This window comes from Syngnathus acus, chromosome 9 (genome assembly GCF_901709675.1).
Source record: "Syngnathus acus chromosome 9, fSynAcu1.2, whole genome shotgun sequence".
Taxonomy (NCBI): Eukaryota; Metazoa; Chordata; class Actinopteri; order Syngnathiformes; family Syngnathidae; genus Syngnathus; species Syngnathus acus.
This window is the reverse complement of record NC_051094.1, coordinates 2611224-2634441: the sequence shown is the minus strand read 5'-3', so window position 1 is coordinate 2634441 and position 23218 is coordinate 2611224. Positions and strand designations below refer to the sequence as shown.

Genomic DNA, 23218 nt, shown 5'->3' with positions numbered 1-23218 from the left:
GACCCCAAACTTTTGAACGGTAGTGTATATATTTATTTAGATAATTATTTATAGATTATATATATATAATCTTCTGTGTAAAAAATCTTATAATATATATGTATACTTATATTCATAGATTATATATAATCTTATACAAATATAAGATATAATTTATAATATTTAATTCATAATATTTTATTATAATAATATTTACACTACCGTTCAAAAGTTTGGGGTCACCCAAACAATTTTGTGACCCCAAACTTTTGAACGGTAGTGTATATTTATGTGCAAATTTTAATTAATAACCGACAAATGACCCCTTTATTTTAACATCTAATAAGTAGTTCGGGCGCATCGTAAAACGGATCATCGCCGCCCCCTTGTGTTTAATTGAAGCATCAGCAACAACGGTAAAAGGCTCGTCGGCTGGTCAGTTATTAGTTTTAACACATGTTGGCAGAAAATTATAACCCGAACGTCATCATTAAATCATTTCATTACTTGTAAAGTGCTGGAAATCCCCGCTTATTGTCTCTGCTGCATATTAATGATGCTGTTGTTGACGTCAAGTGACTTCTCATGGAAAAGCCGCACAATTACGCATCAAAGGGGCACAAATTGCACAACTGAGTATTGTGCAAAATATGTTTTCTCTTGATGAGTGACTCGTTAGGTTATGCGGTGTGGTTAGACCCACATGGAATTCTCTTTGCTTTGTTTTATTTAACAATAAACTTCAACAGGGAGTGGCAAAAAAAAAAAAAAAACTCTTTGAGGCAAGCACACTTGGTTCTTTTTGGAAGAAATATTCACTCAAAATACAGAGTCCTAAAAAAAAAAATCCAGGTTTGCCGTTTTAAGTTTTGTGGTCACTATTGTGGTCAGTCAGGGTGTCTCCTTCTTTGACCAGAGACGTGTTTTGAGCATCACCCAAAATATTTTCATGTGGGAGGAATTAGAAGCACCTAGAGACCTCTAGATGTTGGAAACCAAATGGGATCCACCATATGTGGTTTAGTTAGGTTTTTATGCTGGTCTCGCTAGTGTCACCAGCATTGGCCGATGAAAACTTCCTTATCTTTTCCCTTTCATCAACAGAGACATTAAGGTGCTTCCTTGACATGAGTATCTCCGCTGACCCAAGATAGAAACAGACGTCTGAGAGCTTCCCGCTTCTCCTGCGCCCGTGTGGCGGCCTGATAAATCGAGACTTTGCCGGCAGGCATCACTTGAACTCGACCTGGCAGGGCCTGAAATGAACGCGGGCCAACACGGCTCCCTAACAAGGCACGGAACACGGAAGGGGGTGACGGGATACGGACACTCAGCAGGTAGCAGACTACGGAAGGTGAGTGAGTCAACAAGTTGTCCTCTTTATTTAGACCTCGGCGTGACACGGGCAAGCGGAAATGATTTATCTTTGGTTATCTGTTTAAAGTTCACTTGCAGTTGACTGAAGCAAGAATGCTGCAATTTTAAGACCGAATAAGGAAGTAAAGGCAATACTCGATAGATTAGGACATTACATTTCAAATCTTCTTGAACTTTTATTTGCCTATATTTAAAACTCAGTCACTGCCACTAGCGGCCATAGTTGTCAACAACGCATTTTTTACTGGTCTGGCAGTGAAAGAGTTTAGTGCACTGTATATTGTCATTTGCCTGCCAAAAAGAAAATATATATAATGCGCTTGCTGCTCTGGACGCTTAAAAAAAGAGAAGGTACAACTAATGTGTGGCCCCGACTTTATTCTGTCTGCTTAAGTACATTGCCATTGGAAAATTAAAAAAAAACAAACAGCAACTTTCCATGGAATGACCATTTCATGATGACGCTGTTCTCCTGCGTTGGATCTCATTTGTTTGAACAGTATGAGCATAAGATGTGGTCGCTATCCGCTAACAGTCGGAGACACGTTTGAGTGTCGACAGGAAACTCGCATGAGAGGTTATCACAAAGCTCCTCTTCACTGCAACGAGCAAGAGAGATTTACACTTGAATCATTCTCCATAGTCCACTCGAGTCTTCCGTGGATTAGATACGGTGATTTCTTCAATCGTCAACGGGTGGGGCGGGGTGACGTTAATCAAAGACACACCTTCAAGCCCAACCCATCGACAAAAGCTGCCGGACGATATGAAACATGTAAATGAGGAAAACTCAATCCCTACTTTTTTTTTGGCAACTGTTTGAGACATTTGATGACAGACATTGATTTACAAACATGGATTTTCAACCGGACGGTGTCCCACCCACAAGAATGGAACAGGGCCAGAGCTGCATGTCCGCACATACTCTGGTTTCTGGCTGCAAAAAGCGAGGGCAGTTTCCAACAGCTACTGGAGTTCTTGCCACAATCGCTGTCATTGTCCACAATGTTCTTGTTATTGCCCTTTCCTTCGTCCGATTTCGGATGCCTACTGTAGGAACAGTATACTAAATGCCATGATGAGACAGCAGCAGGCCACCCAAGGACTCTTCCGTTCACCTGAAGCACAGGAATCATATCAAGATCACTCCACTTAAATCTGACAAATATTCTCTCACCTATTCTCGCACATTTCCAGAAGATCCCCAGAAGCCTGAAAGATAAAGTCACATTTTCACTGTGCAACCAGTACAAAGATACCGGAAAAGAGGCCTTGAGAGAGAACGCATGCGGGAGATAATCGGAATTTAATAGTACAAAGACATATTAAATATTTGTCTTACAACAAATGGTTTCCGGAAAGTCCAGTGAACACAAAGATAATGCCACCAAACTTGGAGGCTGATTCATGCACTGCTACTGGACGTAAACATCAAGCTGTAGTCTACAGATTGTTAAAGCTGCAAATGAAGCACACGTACCCGCTCTTATTCTTGTCCAGCAGGCTGGGAGCCAGCGCTCTGACGTAGGCACACGTACATATCAGGAGAAGAATCACCGTGAGCAGTGACTGGAAGTTGAAAATGGCTGACTGCAAAATGAAGACATTTAAACATCATTCAGTTCTAAATGTGTTGGAACACATGCCACAAAGGTGAGCTGCAGCAACACAAGACTTCTTTTCCTCGGTTACCAATGCATTCAATTTCCATCTATAAGGAGTGGGTGAGAAATTTGAACTTGACCTGCTGCTTGCACATCAATAGTTACTGTATTAAAAGTGTCAGGTTCAAGTGATGTTATTCTAGGAACTTGTTTTTGTGTCAGCACATGCAATTGACCATTTGATTGATTCAAATGAGGCACTACGGTGCCAAGTGATGTGATGGAAGCGTCCTCAATGGGACCATTGCATCTACGTGGCACCAGAACACATGCAACCCAGACGAGAAAAATCAAGTTAGATATATATATAATCCATGATAATAAGTGACGACGAGTTACAAGGTGGCAATTATCAATGGATCGGTCACGGTTAAAACACAACTGCAAATTGGCCGTTTACTTTTATTTACTGGCTAACCATTTAGCATCATAGCTACGTTAGCCAGCTGCTCCAGTTCAAATCCGTCCATTTACGCATATAATGCATTATTTAGTGTCTTAATAGGACTAAATCAAGGACCTGGTTCCGGCTGGACGCTTTAAATAATAATAAAAAAAGTATAAATTAACGAATGTATGCGTTCTGCACAAAAATATGCTTACCATTTTGACGGTACGTCAACGCCTCATATAACTTCCGGTCTTGAAGCGCTTGCGTACGGTGACGTAATGACGCTATGCGTGCAAATCCAGGTTGCTGATTGGCTGACAGCCTAACAAAACAATAGTTGATAGTTACAGCTTGAATGAACAAGGAAACAAGCGTGCAGTAAATTTCATTTTCATAAACGATCGGACATTGCAGTGTGCTAATAACCGTAAGTATGTTTTTACGGCTAGCATAAAGCAAACATTGGGACATTATTTCGTGATATTAATAAATCTCTGTGCAGCGACGCACCTCATTTGTAATCAAAATGTCATGTACCGTACAGCCAAAGTAAGACACAGGCGCATACTATGACTTCCCCAGTGCTGCTAAATTTCTTTGCAAAGTGGTTACAAGAACACGCAAAAAGCGCTTGAGGTGTGCAGGAGAAGAGGGAAGAGAACTTTCCTGCACACCTCAAGCGCGTTTTGGTTCTTGGGTGTTCTGCTGAGGTGCAGTGGGGAGTCTGCGGACACTTTCAAACCATCACTGGACACATTTTAATTACAAAGTAAAATTTAAAAGGCTAATCCAAAGTGAACCGACAACACAATTCCCACGACAAAAGAAAACAATTGTCTTATATAAGGCCGTGGATGGGGAATATCTTGCTTTTCCGAATCTGTCATTATCAATTTTGGCAATCCCTTGCTCGCTTTGCACTTACAGAACTTAGCATTGTGTTTTGCTCCGTTTATAATATCGATAAGACAACTAATAAACAAAAGACAACGGTGGCAGGATGAAAGGGTCAAAGGTCATGAGCCCAAACTGTAGTGGAGCGAATGATCACTTGAACACTCCAGCGATTCTGTGTGAAGCACGTGAAGAGAATGACTTCAGGATCCTCTGAGGGTTTTTGTGCAGTTTGCAATTCCTAACAAAGAGCTCTTTTTTTTTTTTTTTTAATATATAATTGGAATGCCCTTCTGTCATTACCACAGCCTCATCATCCCAGCAGACCAGATGTTACAGTAACTAATGACTAGCTGGGCTCCATTTATGAGGTTAAAGTTGAACCCTTCATCTCCATCATCTCCTTCGGTCCCCTCCTCTTGCCACACCCCTTCTCGAAGCACAAAGGGTCAACTTTAATCTGCCGCGTTAAGACTTTGGCATACGGCGCAGGCTGCTTGGCAGCTTATACAGTAAGAAAAAAAAAGAAGAGTGCTGTCATGTCACGTTATTGCAAGGAAAGGACTCAGAGACAACTAACAACTAGCCTAACTGCCAATTAAGGTGCTCTTTTTCCCTTCAGTTCCAATTTCTTTACCTTGTATTTAAGCAAGGAGGATGTTGAACTTACTCCCACCTCCACTGGAAGCGCTAATCGCCTATTCTAGCCTGAACATCCGCAATCAAGTAAAAGTTCTCAAAATATTTCACAGGAAATCAAAGATGTTGCCAATAAACTAAAAGGACAGTTCAAACTGATTTTGTGGATTTCATCGCAATGATTTAATTATTACTGACATTGTATTCATATTGACATCTGATGTCATATTTAATTGTTTAGTTATTTTTTATTTGTTTTTAGAATACGGTGTTTCAAACTTTGGATTTTTCAACTGAGCGAAACGGCAAAGTGAGGCAATTTGGGGTAACCAAAATATTAACGTAACGGAAGTTGAAAAATCAGACTGAAATGGGGCTGCTACTGGTCACATGAATTGTATCAGACAAGTCTTGTGTGTTGACTTGTTTTCAGGTTGCAGCATGAACGGAACAGTCAGACAGATCACCGTGGCCACAGACCCAGGGATCCCTTATTTCCTGCGAGTTGACTTTGCCGGCGACCTTGGTGCTGGCTTCACGCTCGCTCTCTCCGATCTCATCTCTGCGTGGAACGGAGAAGGTAAAGGGACACTTTGACAATTGCAGGTTTCAGCTCACGTCTACTGATTTTGCACACAAGCTAACAAATATCCAAAGTCTTGCATTTATTCTCACCAATTGCTAATTATTAAATTAATAAAAATAATAGAACAGGCCTACAGTGTATGTGTCACTTCAATATTTTTATGTCATGGGACAAAAATTGTATCTCTGTCTAATAAAATTGATTTTATGTTTACCAGTGGCCCACTGTGAAATATGCTAGGCCAGTAGGATATTTTCTGCCGATTGTTTTCCACATTCCCTCCCATCCGCACCAGGGAACATGTCATGAATGTACATCAGCATTTTCTGAAGAATATTTGGGGTTTGTATTTTTTCTAATTTTTGCTGCGATATCCTTGGTCACCCCTCCGCCCCCCAAGGAGAAAAATCTTAGCGCCGCCCTTGCGCGTGTTTAACGAATGAAAATGCCAATAATGGAAATCTTGAAACTGCGATACATATATATGCCTTATATGTACAAAGTTTAAATAGGACATTTCTGAGGGTGCTCGGAAAGTCCAGTCTATAACGGTTAAAAGCTACAGGGGTCCTGGGACCCCATTCTGAGGAGTACTTGTTTCGAGCGATTACTCCATCACCTGTTCTATCAGTCGACAGACTGGCCCAACTGTTCACCTGCACCTGGCAAAGGCCTGCCCAATAATATTGCGACACTGTTTTGCCATCCTCCTTTCACCTTTGTGCTGCAGCTTACAGGTGTATGAAGTCGATGAAGCCCGTCTTTGTGCGTGCACGCCGGTCTTGAGGCTGCAATGTACAGAAATGTACTTTCCGTGGAAGGACACCTGGAAACATAAGTGCTCCTTGCTTTTCTATTGCTGTCCATCGGCAGGGCTGACATGTTGGGCTGCGGCGGCATGTGCCGCGTCGACCCCTCGCTCACCGTGCGTCCGCGTTTGATGTGTTAATTGGGACCCTCGGCGGTCGTATGGGCAGCTGTGCAACAGCTGATGACATTCCCCTCGGCTTCCCGGCACACTTCTTTAAATCCTCTTTTGCGTACATTCGTGCCTTGCGACGTAATTTGCATTTACAGTTTGGCTCTGCCGTCTGCTTTTATCCTTTTACTCCCTGTCCATTTTCTCTCAAGTTGATTGACTCAGATGATCTTGCGAAAAAAAAAAAAAAGTGCCGAATATTCTTTCTGTCAAGTTTCAGAAGATGAGGTTCGGGAGGAGGCCAGCCACATGGAGGTCCCGATGGAGAGATACGTCGAGGATCTTCATCAAGCACTGATGGGCGGCGGAGACGGGAGGAGAGCCGATGACGTAGACGTCTATTCTTTCCAGCTCACTCCGGATCGCCGTCAACTCTCTTATCACAAAATGTGTGACGGTGTCCCGGTAAGCCAAGATTTTGAATCGACACAATATTAACAATATTAAATAATTGACCACAAAAAAAAATACTGCCCAACATGACAGCATACGTTGATATATTTACTTGCAGATTTAGTAAGGTATGCACCTCAATAATATTAAAACATTGAGAGAGTTGCTTTTTGTACAAAATGAGTTTTTACTCTCGTAGTTTTCATGCAAGCACTGTAAACTATGGGCCCCTGCAGAATTTAAATTACTCATCACTGGTATCAAATTTTATGATGGAGTACATCTGTCTTTTGACATGATCTGTAAATCACAGTGGTTCTCCTACAAATTATTTAACGTGCATCACACTTCATTTAAAAGATGACGCCCCCCCCCCCCCCCCCAAAAAAAAACAAAGCCTATGTTTAGAAAGATCTCATTGATGGCTCATTACTTTGCTCTTAAATTCCTTAACATCCTGTGCCCACCCCCAGCTCAAACCAGCATTGTTCCCCAGGGAGAAATGCATAGCTCCTAACAGAAAGGAAGTCTTTTTACAGAGGGGGTGTGTTAAGAAGATAAGGTTTATAGTCTCAATTATTGCAGAAATAGACAAGCCCCTTTCCCTCCAGGTGGCGGCACATGATAGAAATCATGCCAGGGGGTCGTGCTCCAATTGGCACACCCGGCCAGCCCACCTCGGAAATGTTTCGGCCCCCAAAGGCTTGACTGATTCAACTCTGCTTAAATAGCAAGGTGCAGTTTCCAAAGCTGCCCTTCACTTAAACCTACACGAGCTTCAGCGGCAGCAAATGAGAGTCCTTCTCCCATTCTTTATGGACACGAGCGGGCTCGACTCAGCACTGTACTTTTAGTGTTCTTCTTGTCGGGCGGGCGCTCTTGCCTCCAGGGTGCAGGTCACCCCCGGCCGGGTCTTAAGATATCCGTCTCGGCAGAGGCGACCAGAAGGCGAAAGCTCAAGAACACTGTAAAAGACCATAAAAGCCTGATTTATGGACAGGACGTCCTAATCTATTATACACAAGTTGATTAAAGTTTGCTTCTTTTTAACTCCCTCTAGCTTTCTTTGTGAGTGTGTGCTCCATGTATGAAAGTGTGTCAGTGAACAGTTTCTCCGGGGAACATTGGTGCCCAGGCTGATGGAGTTTTTATATACATATATTATTGTGCAGTGCTGTATAAATAAAGGAGAGTTGAATTTTAAGTCAATTATTACATGGCATTCAATTTATAAGAAAGACAATTAAAATAAATTAATAAAATGAGCTGGATTTTTGAAATGTTTCTTGATACATGGGTGTGCAATGTGTGTGGCACCCTTGACACTTTTAACACCTACTTTTTTTTTTTTTTTTGCTCTCTTTCACTGCCTTTTCCCAACATGTGAGAGGTTAAATAGTTTTCCCAGCCAGATAATTTGAGGGTGCAGGCATAGTCAAGTATTTGACAGGTTAGAAATAGAAAAAAAAGGTGGGTTGGGACAAAACAGGTGTTGAACTTGAACTCACATGAATATTTTATGAATATGAGCACAGAAGTGGTAATGATGAATGTCATTTAGGTTAACTGCTACAAAGCAGGTGTTTTTGGTTGCGGAGTCAGACATGATCTCCTCCTCTACTCATGTTTAAGTACAAATCTGGGACTGTTTCCAGGAAAGTTCCCTTTGCACGCAAATTTGCTAGACTTCAGTTAACGCTGATGCTTTCCTTTAAACTTCCTATGAAGTGAAAAATGTCTTTGGGCCATTACGTTCCACGCTATGACGAGAGACGCTAGCCACGAGCTAGCTGTAGCTCACAAGGGGTTCGTTTCGGTGAATCAAAAACAAATACAAACGTGTTTTTTCCGTGTTTTATTGGACACTCTGAATGACTGTGGGAACATCCTTGTTATCAGGCCCGACCTGGCGACTCCCGCCCCTGCTTCCTGCGACTTTATCTTGCTCCACGCCTCCTGACGGCTCTAATGTCCTCTCCGTGCCCACACTTCCTGTCTTGAGCACACTTACTCACTTTCTACGACTTCATTCTGTCATCATGCCACTCGGTGTTATCACTCTCCATTCCTTGCTTACTTGGAGATGCTTAACCCTTGGATACCGAGCGGTTGGGTCAAATTTGACCTGTTTGGACCAAAATATACCAAACTAAAAATAATTATCCCACGCATCATACTGAATAGCGTTTCTAATTTTCGTCTCCCTCGCATGACATGTCGTATCAAATTCCCATATACGTATTTGTATTACCTCCATGTCACTATTTTGACCCCTGTGGTATGCGGTGTTAAGTCCGAGTATTGGCTGTTATGACAGGCCAAGTATCTTTTACACCAATGTCCGCCCATTCTGCTCTTGTTTGACCTCGTGCTCTGCTTTAGCTGTGTGAAGACACACAAAAACAAACATCGGACCACACATTTGACCACTGTGCGATTTAAAGTCATGAACCCAGATTTACTTTCAAAAATCCTACTCAATATAACATTTAGCGCTGGCCATAATATTAGGCACCGAGAACACAATTTAGTCTTTAAAAATAGATTTTTGCATTGTTTTATTACATCAAAAAGTGTCAGAAGGCTATGGATCTTTAAACCTCCCGCACCTTCGGCTGACCTTTAACGTTATCTCTTTGTCTCAGGGGAGAAGCAGATGCCTAAGAAAATAAATTGAGCATTCTAGGATCTCTTTCTTCTTTCCACCAAGACCAACAATCAATAATAAACAAATTCCATCACCCTCAAGCACCGGGCTTGCTTTTACTTTGATGTATAGCTCTTGTTTAGTGCACATTTCCTCCTCAAGCGTGTGAGCGGGATAAATTGTTGGTGATGAGATATTGACTTGTCACTAATTAACTCTATAGAAAGACCTCACATTAAATGGACCAATGTCCAAATTCATGTACTGTATTCGAGTCTGAACAGAAACTCTGCATTGTAATCATGGTTACATTTTTTGTCAACGCTTAAAGATGACAGCCAAATTGTACTTTACATGATCTCCATTCACATACTGTTGTTGATTTATTTCCGAATGATTTACTTTACGGTCAGATGACAGACAGCAGCAGGTTCAGGAGCAGATGGATGGAAAATTATAGCGGAGATGAAAGCTTCTTGTAAATTATAGATGCGATTATTTTAGATACATAGTTGGCTTGGAGTAGTGTAAAGCATTCAGTGTATGGAAACTGAGACATGAATATAAGCCTTGGTGTCTTAAATCAGCCATTCCTCTTACTGGGCTTCTACCAAGCAAAGACTCATCGTTTGGTAGTGGAACATCTTGCACAAAGTCTTAGTCACAAGTCAGTGTCACACGTTTGGATTTCCCTCTGCACTGGATCAATGTGACATTCTTATGAGTCTCTCTGAGCATCCTTCTCAGATCTCGGGTGGTCTTCCCATGTGGTATTTCCACTTTTGAATTTAATTAATTTATAAAATTGCTCTTGTTGCATTCAATAGACTCCACTTTGGTCGATGCGGTCAATCGTTTTATAGTGCTCAATTTCATTTTTGTTTTTCTCACTTAACACAGTGTAACTTAAGTTCCCTCGAACAACAATTACTTTTTTTTTTTTTTGCATGCAGCAGAGAAAGGTAGACCACACACATGCAGGGAGAAATGTCAGCGGGAGGGGGCGAGCAAGTGGAGACGTCACCCTCTGAGCTGAGTGTCGAGGGTTTCAGTGCCTTGCCGAAGAGCACCTCCGTAGTAGTGGTAATATTGTTGAGAAGGTGAAGGTCATTTCATAGGATTAAAATTAGGGAAGGACGATTACCGATCATTTTAAGATCAGGAGCAGAAATTAGAACGAATTCCATTAACTTCATGCAATTTTGAGAAAGAAAATGCTCTATTGGGCTTTGTAGGTCTTTCTTTAAAATGATCTGTCATTGTTTTTTGGGGGGGAAATTTTATGCATCAAATACATTAGTTGTATCGATGCTTGGTATCGGTGACTACTCAAGAATTGAGTATCCTACCGGCATTGGCCTGAAAAAATATGCTACCAATCATCCTTTAATTAAAAATTACAGTGCTGAAGTGACAGTTTACTCACAGCATGCAGTCTGTTTACGTCTTTGGTGAAATTTTGAACTCGAAGCCAATGGGGAGGAAACTGTGTGTTGACTCCTAGTTGAGCTGCTTGGCTATGAATCCTCCCCCTGTGTTTGTCCCAGACGGACGAAAACACCTCACCATCACATAAAGTCTAGCACCTCAGAGAAAACCTGATGTCATGGTTCGTTGCACCTTTGCACTGCAGATCATGTTGGGATGGCACACCAGTGCAAATGTTTGCTGAAACTCAAATGCAAATTTTGGAAAGCGGTGGCAATGCGAGTTATCCTTTATGTTTTCACCACGACGGGTTATGATCATTTCCTCTATTTTTGCAACATTCTATTGGCAATCCCCTTTGCATTTGGTAACAGAGACTCTCCACACTTTGCTTTTTGTTGAAATGTTATTGTAGAGTTTGATACAGCTTGATCTCGCTCGATATTGCCACTGCATTTTTGGTTGGCGGTTCCATCTCCGACGATGGAACTCAAATATCAAATCGCAACATAACTAGTTGCAGACATGCACACTCATAAAAAACAGTTGGAATTTGCGTAACAGTGCGTCTATGGCTTGCCAATTTCCTGTGTTAGCGTTTTCTCCCGTGACATACTTTGTTCCAAGACTTTTTTTTTGTTGTCTCTTCCCGTTTTTAGGTGCGTTTGGGCTCTTTAACGCTTCAGCCCGCTCCAGATCCGTTTGCGCTGATCCGGGAGTTGATTCGACAGTCGCTCAAACGCAACACGAACCTGGTGAAGGAAAACTCGCAACTATTGGAGGAGAACCGTAAATTGAAAGAGCATCACGCGCAAATCCTTCAAGAGTAAGTTTGAGAATGTTTTTTTTTTTTTTTTCTCATCTTAAAACGTGAAGTAAACGACGGCCAAAAAATGTCAACACTGCCAGACTAGTAATACTGTAATATTTGTTAACCGTTACAACTTTTGTTGGTTTTTGGTCCTCACTGCCAGATGTTTTTATACACAAGCAGTCAACCGTTATGACATCATCACCGGTCGCCCCTCTGAGTAGTGAAGGTTACACCCAGGGCTCCAAACTATGCTTGTGATTTCTGAGAACTGCTGCATTGCTTTCAAGGTTTTTTTTCTCCAGTTGTTTTTCTCGCCTAGGTTTCATAATTCTTCTGAGCAAATGACTCCAAAACACTTGTCCAAATATGTGATGTCCTGTATACACTTGTGCCTCGATCTGTTTGTCACTAGGCTCGAACATCGTGTTCAGGATAAGGAAACGATGACAAGGGACCTGTACGGCCGTTTTGTTCTGGTGCTCAATGAGAAGAAGGCTAAGATCAGGAGCCTGCAGGATGAGATTAGTCAGCTCCGACCGACTGCCCCCGTTCAAAGGAAGCAAAGGTCAGCTGCAAATAATTGTGACTTCAACTGATTATTAACATACCTGATGTGTCAGAAAAGTACCAGGACTGTTATCACAATTTATGTAACAGTACCCACACTTTTTTTTAATTAGTATTTTCTATTTCTTTTAATTATTATTATTGATTTTCTAGAAAAGCATTTGACCATGAACATTTTTACAACCCAACCTTAAGTTGTAATCACATGTGGAATCTGTTTCCAGTCTTAAAAAAAAACTTTACTTTACTTTGGTCAACATAATAACCAAGGCGTTGTAAATTGTATTCCTGTAAAGTAGATAAAAGAGTTTTTTGGCAGTTGGATTAAAGTACAGTACTGTGGTCATAAATTCTCATATGTATAATTCTACTTTCCACTTAAGAGGATGATTTATTCTTTTTGACGCTAATGTATGGAGACTATAATGGAAACCTCAGAGACAACGAGAACCACTTGGATGCGTTATTATTCGGCGCCAAAATGATGTCAAATCAGCACAAGCCACACCTCATTAGTTTCCGTTCAGTCAACCAATTTTGAAGAGCAACGGAAGACTTGACTCTCCTTCCCCGCCTTTTTTTTGTAAAATAAAATAATGACTGATAATGACCCTACATAATACAGACACTACTTTTATTTTCAAAGAGCAACTTCAAGTGAGGACGACAGCCCAGACAGTCAAGAGGAGACATTTCAGGACAGCCATCCATCGCTGGAACCAACCATCCTCATCGCAGGTTTGTGTTTGATCCCAAATAAATGGCTATGCAGCCCACCACGTGTTTGCAGGGGTGTCAAACATTATTTTGTCGCTCATTATGACTGTCAACGCCATACGTGATATACAATATAGGCTACACAGCAAACTGACGAATAACAAGTGTTGACATCAGAGACGAGTAAAAACTGCTCCGATATTTTAAAAAGATACATGGTAATACAAATTGAGCAATATCAATTTGCAATTTTAGTATTGACACATGAAGTCGATGCGTAATTTGTCTTTGCGGGCCACATAAAACGACGCAGCGGGCCGTATCTGGACCCCCCCGGGCTTGACTTTGACACCTATGGTGTACAGTGTAGTCAATTTGATTAGCTTTATTCTGTCAGCCGCACTTTGACTTCCGATCAGGCTTCAGATGGAAAAATGATGGCCGCACTCACTGATGCACTTTTGGGATGTTTATTGAACGAGACAAGCAGCCAAACAGACAAGTAGCTTGGCAAGCGTCCAAACGGAGCTGCAGTCAGAGCTGCTGACGTATTCTGCTCGGCACACTTCCACACTTTTCTCAACTGCTGTGTCGTGTTGCGAGCCATAGTGCCCCCCCCCCCCCCCCCCTTTTCCAGTTATTGCATTTTACCAGCCAATAAAATTCCCCAGTTGAAAATAACTTGCCTACATAAGCAAAAAAAATATAAACTTCAAAGCACAAACAAGCAAAGGGTGTAAACCCCCTGGTGGCTAAATTCTGGGGAGAACTACGAAGTCGACCGTGATTGCGTCCACGCAGGCAGCTCTTACTTGTGTCAACCAACCAACGGAGTCTGCGAGGTTGGAGTCGCTTACAAACTACCTCATGATGCAAGATAATACGCCCGCCACACCTCGAAACTCCTGCCAAGTGCAGACATGGAGTGTTCACTCAAAGCATGTCTTTGAAAATTACTCACCACTCGTGTATCAATAAACTTTTCCTACTATTTCGCGTCATTAGACAGATGTTTTCAAGATGCGCCGTATAATTTTTTTTATTTTTTTTTTACTAATGACAGAGTTGGAATTGGAAAAAAAGAATAAACACAGCCTCGGGGTTTATTCTTATTCTTAAATCACTCGCGGGGAGGTGCCGCTAGATCATCGATGTCAAACTCGAGGTCCGAGGGCCAGATACGGCCCGCCACATCATTTTATGCAACCCGCAAAGACAAATTGTGCATAGACTTCATGTGCCATTACTAAGATTACAAATTGTCTTTACTTGAAAAAAGAAATAGAGATATTACTAGTCATTTTTATTACCATTCCATTTTTTAAAAAATTGAACAGTTTTTACTAGTCTCTGATTTCAAAACTAGTTATTCATCAGTTTGTTTTGCAGCCTATACTACAAGAAGTTGACAGTCAAGGACACGTGACTACGGAGCGGCCCACGACAAAAATGACTTTGACACCTCAGCTCTAGATAAAGGAGACAAAGATGGAAGTAAGATAATAGTCGGAAGGCACAGTGGGGGGCGGGGGCACCACGAATAAAAGTTACTTAAAGTGATTGTTAAATGCAATCTAGAGTCAATTAATCTGTTCCGGTATTTTTTTTCTTAATCACTCAAATGATCTACATATGGATCACCCCAGCCCAAATGTTCATGTCTCCATCACGGTCTGTCGATCTAATCTGGATTTATCTTTGCAAGTGTTAAAGGGCAAACAGCAGCTAAGCTTGTTTGCTTGAGATGAATGATGCGGAATTTAAGTATGTGTCTCTCTACGCAGGCCATAATCAAACCAGCCAGGGTTTCTCTCTGGACCACACCATGTCTCTTGTTGACCAAAAGCCAGGAAGTTCTAAAATGGAATGAATCACAGGTTTGTCAGACGTCCATGAAAAACTTGCAATTTTCAAGCTATTTCTGACACGCTGTCATCAGATGAATTTTGCTCGGTTGCATGTTTCAAGTCATCAGCGACAGTGCGACAGCACTTCTTGTTACGTCACAATCAATGTTTTGACTTTTTCCGTAAAACGCGGTTTGACGTTGTTGTTGAAAGATAACTTTGTTCACTGGAAATCAGAAGGCGTTTGATAAAAATGACTCATGCAGATGTGTTCAACACAGATTCCGGGTAGAATTTTCAAAGCAGCAATCAAATTTTAGGAAACATTCTTTTCTTGGATTTTGTCTTCAAAATGTTGTGTTCAAAACGTAGCTTTCAGATAAATACAAGTTGGATTTTCATATCTTCCATAGCAAAGACGTATGAAACACCCTGTACATGTTTCCCTCCCCAACGAAAAAATCAAATTATGATTTCAAATGATTAAATTTCTTCGAATTGTTGCTTCTTCCTCTGCGAGATGACGTCTGGGAATGAATCCGCATGGACACCAACCAAGACAAACTGTTGCAATCTCCTTATGACTAGTCAGCTCCCCCATTTTTAATCCTCAAGGGGGTTCTCCAATTGATACTCCTAGAATGGGGGAAAAAAGAATTACATCTGGATCGTTTTAATAATGCTCATCCTGCGTGGAGACATCAGTGGTGCCGTCACGCAATGCGCTCAGATGCGTCACTGATCACGTGATCAAGAGGAAGCGAGCGTTCCCTCAAAGCGCTCCCGGGAACGGATGGCGTTGCCACTAATAACTTGGAGAAAGCGTTTGAGATGACACCAGGAGCATGGAAGTCATTTTTCAACAATTGCCTTGAACTCAGCAAGTCTTGGCTCCGGGTGAGACCGAGGAGAGCGCAACATCTTGTGCTGGCTACACCCAGAAAACATCGTGTCATCTCCAGGCAACCACTCCTGCTTTGTTGGACCTTATTTGTCATTTCCAGCTGAGGTTTACCCCCATCATTTATTGATAAATGCCCTATGCCTTAAACTAGAGGTGTCCAAACTGTGGCCCCGGGGGCCTTTTTCGGCCCGTTGTCCATTTTTTTACCAGCCTGTGTCAAATACTTCTATACATTCACAATGACATGTCGTTTGCCTGCATTGATTGTCTGCGGAAAAAAAGGTTTGGACAGCCCCGCCCCTTAGCGTTGACCTGCTTATATTTGTCATTGTTATCCACTCGTCTACTGACCTCACGAAGCTGAGGTGTGTTAAGATGAGGTTAATGGGGTTATTCTCCTCCCCTCCTAACCCTCACCTCCGCTACCAACTTCAGGTCCTGAGGTCACGGCTGCGGAATGATTTGAAGAAGACTCGGGATTCTCGCATGTCTGGCCATTCGTCGCCGTCGGCCTTTATAATTCTGGTATTGTGAAAAACCGTATATGTCAGAATATATATACCGTAAATTTTGGACTATGAGCCGCTACTTTTTTCCCAAATTTTGAACCCTGAATCACAAATTTTAGCTGGTGTGGTTTATAGTCCGGTGCGGCTTATAGTCCGAAAATTACGGTATATATTCACGTGATGTATTCATCGATCACTGGATTACTGTTGCTGAATCAAATAAACAGGTGAGGAAGCTTTGTTCTGAGTGAACATGATTTCTGGAGAATCTTAAAGTTCGTCCAGTTTGCACAATGCTAGTCTATTCTAACGGAACAGCTCCGTGACGTGGACCTGGTCTGGTTCTCGTTCCCGACCCATTTTCTTGCGTCATTCTCACACACACACACTTCCTGTCTGTTTGTTCCTTTGCCATTCTTTCAGAAGTTTGCAAAATGGTGGTGGTCTCTGTGGTTCAGCATGCGGGATTTTTCCAAATAATCACCAAAAGAACTCAAGATGAGGCCGATTCGTTTTGGTTAGTTGGCTGAGTCACCGTCACTGGGACCACTCAGTGGGTACAAGTACTTAATAAGCTTTGGGTGTATACAGTACTCGTTGTCCTAGCATGTTATTCATTCCCAGCGCTGCGAGCTTCACTAAGATCCGAATCTTTATTGTTGAGTTCAGTTTAATTCGGAAAGGTACACATTTTTTTTTTTTTGCTCGTGCATGGCAGACATAAACGGTACGGGATGTTCCGATCTCATCGCCTTTGAAATCTGTATTTAACGCTATTGCTTTTAACTACTCTAATTATCTGCATGGGAAAATCCGTTTTAGCTGCGTTGAAGTCGAGACGGAGTTGCGGTGCTGCATATTCCGCTTCACAGGTTTTATCTACACACCCGGTGGTGATTTATCAATTTTCTGGAAATTGTTTATGGAAAGGGCTTTTGGCAGCCATGACACATCGCTTTTTGACATACGGGTTGTGTTACCGATCGCCACGCTGTTGTAAATTTCGGGGGTGGAAGACGGCATGAGAAGAAGACAAAATGAAAACACCAAATTTGATGCCGCTTACCTCTCTTGGCCTCCAAATAAAGCTTGAGGGATCATCCTCAGTGGTCTGGGCCTCCATGCTTGGCTCCATAGGATCAAGGTTCACATCTGTCCAGAGGCAACTTCATTTTCCCACACAATGGAAGCCTCACTCACTTACAGTGTGCAACTTTATGAATATGAAATAAGAAAGCTCGATTTCTAGAGACACTCTGAGCCAGGTTTGAATTGAACAATATGTTTATTATAGTCCAACTAAGAGTCCTTAAATGGTGGCTGATTTAAGATTGTCTATATTTGGAATAAATTCCCCCAGATAGCTTTCAATCCAAGCTTGATTAAATTTTGTCATTTGAATTTATTTCTGTCTTTTGCTTTTTGAAGGAAGTTTTGATTTGATCTATGAAGGGAAAATGTGCTTAGGTTGAGTTATGTTTGAAACATTTATTTCTACATTTTTCCCACTCCAAAGTTTATTCTTACTTGGCAATGTTTTGCACAGAAGTCATAGTCATATAGTTTATGGAACTGGAGGCTTTCCGGTCTCTCTTGGACGTTTTGAATTATTCCAGCGGTGAACTGCTAAACACGACCCCCCCCCCCCTCCCCTACAAGAAAATGCTTGCACCGTTTCAATAAAACATCCCTGCGGGGGCCAGGGAGAAATTTAATGCCCCTTTAATGCTGTCTGTCGTGGCGTGGGGCCGGAGATGGACCACTTTTATAAGTCATACGATATGTGGCTCATCATGGGGCCCTCGCAGTCGATCAAACACCGATTGGCTCTTTTACGCCGTGATTTATGACCACTGAAAAGCAACGTGCTTACGATTTTAGACGACGGCGAGTGACTTGCAACTTCACTGTGGTGACTCGTTTAAAAAGTGATGAAATGATTCTTGTAAGTCCAAACTAAACGGTTGTTAATTAACGTCTCGGTAAATTCCATCCAGGATACGGGTTGGTTAGAGAAAGAAAGAGAGAAGCATGCTTTTAATTTGAAGGTCAGTTTTGCTTCGGATGAACGTATGGAATGATGAGAATCAAAGAATGAGTCACAAGCACTTGGCATAGCGCAGCCATTCCAAGAACGTCCGAGTCACATGTTTTGGGGATGAAAAGCCAGCGCAAATATAAAAAGTATGACAGCATTTTTAATGTTGAAAATGGAATCATGTGAAAACTAATGTTCTGTTGTAATTCCCATCATGAGATGATCCATTTTTGGTTTTATTCATTTCTATTTCTGATGCATGTCTCTTCATAGGTAGAGTAAAAAATGAAAATATCTTTTCATTAGTTTTTTGATAACACAACTGAAAGATTTCAATTACATGAGTTTCTCTCTCTATATATTTTTTTACATTGTGCCACCATCATCAACTTTTCTCTATTATACTCTTTGTTATAATCATTTTCATAATTCTATTTGACAGAGAAGGAATAAGAAAGTCTTCAAATGTTAAAACTTACTGACAAAATACTTGGTAACTTCCCACCACTGCTCAAACCTGAAGTATCTGAGAAGACCACCACCCATCCCTCCCACCCTCCCTCTCTCTCTCTCTCCCTCTCTCTCTCCCTCCCTCCCTCCCTCCTCCTGGTAACGGACAGAATTGCACATGCTGGCAACAACATGAAGTTGTGACTCAATTTGAAGCCGAGACATAACTGTACCACCCTGTTTCCATTGCGCACCCATGGCCAAGGGGTGCGCGCACAGCTTGACCAGCAACGGTGCACTTTTTACGAGACATTTTATTTGTCATGTTGTATGTTTTGCTTTTTGTTACGTTCGCACATACAGAGTCCCCCCACCACCCAATTTTTCTAATTTATTTTTATTAATCAAGGGGCCGCTCAGAGTATGGTCAGAGTACGCATATGGCCCGCGGGCCACCAGTTTCCTATCTTTGCCTTAGATGTCTTAAAACATTTGTTGGAAAAGTCATGAGAAATAAAGCTGATTTAAAAACATTTAATAGGTAAATTTGTGAGCAAGAGGAAAGGGCAAAGTGAGAAACCCCATTTTTAGTGGTGGTCATCAGCTATTTAGACTTAGTTTTGTGTTTTTCTGCATGGACCGTTTGAAATTTCATGGTGTGAGGATGAGAAGTGACCTCCATTATCCTCCAATTCTGGACTGGCCCATAAAAGTTGTCTTACTGGGTAATAAAGAGTGGACTCGCCCTATTGACAGATGTTACCTGGGAAAGCTCGAGCCTGACTGGACGATGATGCAGCGTCCCTCAAGAGCCAAATGAAGTGTTCCCCCACCCTCTCTCCTCCCCAAGTTGTCTCTCTCATTCACTTTCCCGATGGACATTCTTCTGCCCCTCCTCCTCCGACACCAAGGAAATAACAGCGTGCGTTAAAAGCTCAAGTCAACTCGTCCATCGGCGACACTTCAAGCCTTTCTGTCGCTCTGCAGACCAAGACCAACTCCACGAAGCTCTGGAGCATCAAAAGAGAGCGACGGAGTAGTGCGCTCGCTCTTTTGGTGACGCGTTTACGCACGAAAGTTACGCACTGGGATTTACTGGATTTAAGGAGATATTCGGGCATTTTATGGAGTAATAGCAGCTTCACCGTAAGTGCGATTTTAATTTTCATAACATGGTACTGGGATTTTTTTCCGTTTTATTGGTCATAGAAATGAAAAACTTATTAAGGGTTTCTCATGGGGCAATTTTGTGTGGTGTTTACATGTTTAATAATAATAATAATTTTAAAAAAAGCTAATTGTTCATAGGGAGCCACCCAACGATGCTGTGTTGTCCTCGGATAACCTTCACGAATGTTTTCTTTTTTGTATTGCGCACGAGCCGCGCGGATATGAAGTGACAGCTTGTTGATAAATGTTTTTAATTTTTCTCAAAGTGCATTATCCGTAAACCTAAACGAACAGTAATTGAGCTATTATTATTTTTGATTAGGTTTTTGTCAACGTCATCTGCGCCCCATATTGTCTAAAATATGTTTTTTGGGGGGGTAATTTTATTGATATATTGATATAGAGTAACAATTTATTCCTTCAACAATGCATCACTTCTGTTTAAAGAGTGTACTTGAGTGTACGGGCGGTGGGTGGGCCAGTCCTCATGTGCAGCCTGACCCCACAGGGAGCCTTGCTGCAACTGTTTCAAACTCATTTTCATCCAACCTCAGGGGGAAAATGTGTTAATGGTTTACATTTTGACATACAATTTCAGTTAAAATGAAAAGAATAAATCAACAAGAAACAGATCTGGCACCCGGACCCTGAGTTTGACACCAGCATCCTGAAAGCAACTGAAATTTGAAATTGCTACTTTTATGACTCCTGCCAAGCTGGTCTGAAAATGATTATTTTGAAAGAGAATACCGTTTTAAAAGCCACAACAAACAAGAACAAATGTCCCTGTTTCTAAATGGCCAATTATGTCTTTTTGTCAACAGATGGTACTAAATATAAAGCAGATCCTGTGGCTTTATTGTCTCTGTGAAGCAGCAAGTGCAAGCGGTAGGTTTCAAACCTGGATGCTCCTCTCGGGCACATCCTTTTCTCCCTTCTCATCTCCTGAGCTTGACTCTCTGTCTTTGTTTTTGTCTCTTATTCGTTTTGGCAAGGTCACATTTAAACGTGTGCTACATGTTCCCCGTGATGCCTTGCAGTTCGCTAACCATCTTTTTTTTTTTTTTTTTATAAACTGGCATTATCAAACATATGCCATGCGGGCTAAAACTGTCCGGCCCAGAATGTAAAAAAATATATTTTTTAATGTTTTTAATTTTGTGACATTTTTAGTTATCACAATATTTTATTATTGGCTAAAAAAAATAAATTGTCTCCATGGTATTATTTAATATTCCCTTCAATATAGCCATGCATTTAAAAAGCAGAGAAAACTTTCCTTAAAAAAATAGAATCAAAAAAATAAGCAGAAATAATAACTAAACAAACAAAAGAAAACTTCCTCTTTTGTGTCCAAAGGAAATATAAAACACGGGTTAATTGTGCCATAATTTCTCTAGTCCAGCTCACTTGACATCAAATTAATTAGGATGTGGCCCTTTAACTGCAGTGCAATCATTTTGACACCCCCACTTCAAACCATCCTGTGAGAGCTTTCTCAAGGTGACAGTGTGTCCTAAGACCTTTGCACCTGGGGTACTCATTGCACCCCCCAAGGCTCTTCATGGCCCCTGGTCTGTCTGTCTGTCTCTGAGGATGGAGGGACACCTTTCAATTATAGCGAGTTCCCAGTCTGCAAATAACAGCTGGTTTCACCTCTCCTCCTAATAAGACCTTCTGTTAAATTGTGCACACTCATGCCTGGAAGGCAGTCCCACCGCCATTTCCACAAAATTCCCTTCACTTCTCCCCCACCCCCTCTTATCCCTGCTCGCAACCCCTACGAAAAAGGAAAAAAAAAGCAGCAAATTCCGTCTTCCCCACATGAGTCAGTGTGATTCAGTTGCCATGTTGTGTTTGGTTGTCTGTCTGATGTCTCCTTTGCCTGCCGACTCGGAAGTGGACCGAGATATATCAGCAGGAGCCTAGTAACAGTCACTAGATACTGTCTGAAACTGTGTATTATTTTTGACTGGCAGCAAAAGTTAATTGCTGACGCTTGAGCACTGATGAAAACAAGTTGCAGAACCCCGCACCCATGTTTGCTCACAATTTGGGACAGACTTTCAACCAGGGGTGTCAAACTCATTTTTGCCGCGGGCCACATTGTCGTCATAGTTTCTTTCGGAGGGCCATTATGACTGTCAACCTAAATAAATGTATGAACTCCTCATAGGATATAACAGTGTAAGCTACAAAACAAACTGACAAATAACTCATTTTCAAATCAGACTAATAAACTGTTCAAACATTTTAAAAAGATGAGTTTTAAAGGTGAAGACAATTTGATGCACATTTTGTCTTTGCGGGCCGCATAAAATGATGTGGCGGGCCACACCTGGCCCCCGGGTCTTGAGTTTGAAACATGTGCTTTAAACAGTCCTTATAAAATTGGGCATCATTTAGAAGATGAGGTTCGACTTTCCAAGGGTGACTTGATGTTCCTAACAGTTTCGGTGATTTTCTCACACACTATCGATGCAAAAGAGTCCTTAAAGACTTGACAGTATATGGATGACCCTCAGAGACAGATTCATATTTCAATATGTCCCTAATTGTCTCGTATGATGATTTTGTTTTGTTTTCCCTTACAGTCGGCAACACATTATCAGTCATCAGGCCGGTCACCGGAACCCTCTCCGGGAAGGTTAACCTTCCCTGTTCCTTCTCAAGTATTCCAACCTCGTCACCAGCAAACCCAAACGCCACCGTGGGTTTTTCCATAGACCACTTACGCATCAAATGGACCAAAATAGAAGGAGACGTCGAGTCAACGGTGTTAGTGGCACAAAATGGGGTCGTCAAGATCGGACCCGGCTACATGAACCGGGTATCCGTGCCCAGTCACCCTGAACATGTGGGTGATGCCTCCTTGACAATGGTCAAGCTGCTCGCGAGCGATGCGGGCACGTATCGCTGTGAGGTCATGTACGGCATCGAGGACTCCCGCGATACAGTTGACCTCAACGTTGATGGTAAGAAGATTCTTTTTTTTTTCTGTGTACTCTGGACTCACGCAGAAAATATTGATATGACAATGGGACAAGCACCAAGCTGAGATCCTTGATGAAAGGATTGAGGATGGAACCTGACTTGAGTTGTAATTTTACGGAACACGAACGCGAACTCCACTTATGTAATTATAATGGTTATTTGGACATAACAAGCAAGCTAAAAGTCTCCACCTGGAGATTCCGATGAAGTTATGAATCCATCATGTTGTAT

At 41.7% G+C, this 23218-nt stretch overlaps 3 protein-coding genes across 3 annotated transcripts in view; 2 read left to right on the top strand and 1 right to left on the bottom strand.

Annotated features, from left to right (window-relative positions):
* Positions 1 to 1714: 1714 nt before the first annotated feature.
* On the bottom strand, positions 1715 to 3691 carry tmem167a (transmembrane protein 167A). Its single transcript, XM_037260050.1, has 4 exons — positions 3624 to 3691; positions 2837 to 2946; positions 2534 to 2568; positions 1715 to 2474 (listed from the first exon to the last, which is right to left on the bottom strand). Exons 1-4 carry the CDS (start codon positions 3624 to 3626, stop codon positions 2404 to 2406), a joined length of 219 nt encoding a protein of 72 aa, XP_037115945.1. The 5' UTR covers positions 3627 to 3691; the 3' UTR covers positions 1715 to 2403.
* Positions 2934 to 14556, top strand: LOC119127855 (DNA repair protein XRCC4-like). Its single transcript, XM_037260049.1, has 7 exons — positions 2934 to 3009; positions 5378 to 5524; positions 6724 to 6914; positions 11637 to 11803; positions 12204 to 12356; positions 13005 to 13096; positions 14465 to 14556. The coding sequence occupies exons 1-7, from the start codon at positions 2985 to 2987 to the stop codon at positions 14482 to 14484; spliced, it is 795 nt and encodes a 264-aa protein (XP_037115944.1). The 5' UTR covers positions 2934 to 2984; the 3' UTR covers positions 14485 to 14556.
* The window catches only part of LOC119127414 (versican core protein-like), a 26726-nt gene continuing 17997 nt past the window's right edge, over positions 14490 to 23218 (top strand). The window contains exons 1-4 of the mRNA XM_037259350.1: positions 14490 to 14569; positions 14860 to 14952; positions 20818 to 20881; positions 22588 to 22968. Of these exons, the coding sequence (XP_037115245.1) occupies positions 14564 to 14569; positions 14860 to 14952; positions 20818 to 20881; positions 22588 to 22968 (544 nt within the window). The 5' untranslated portion in view covers positions 14490 to 14563. The remainder of the gene's footprint in view (positions 14570 to 14859; positions 14953 to 20817; positions 20882 to 22587; positions 22969 to 23218) is intronic.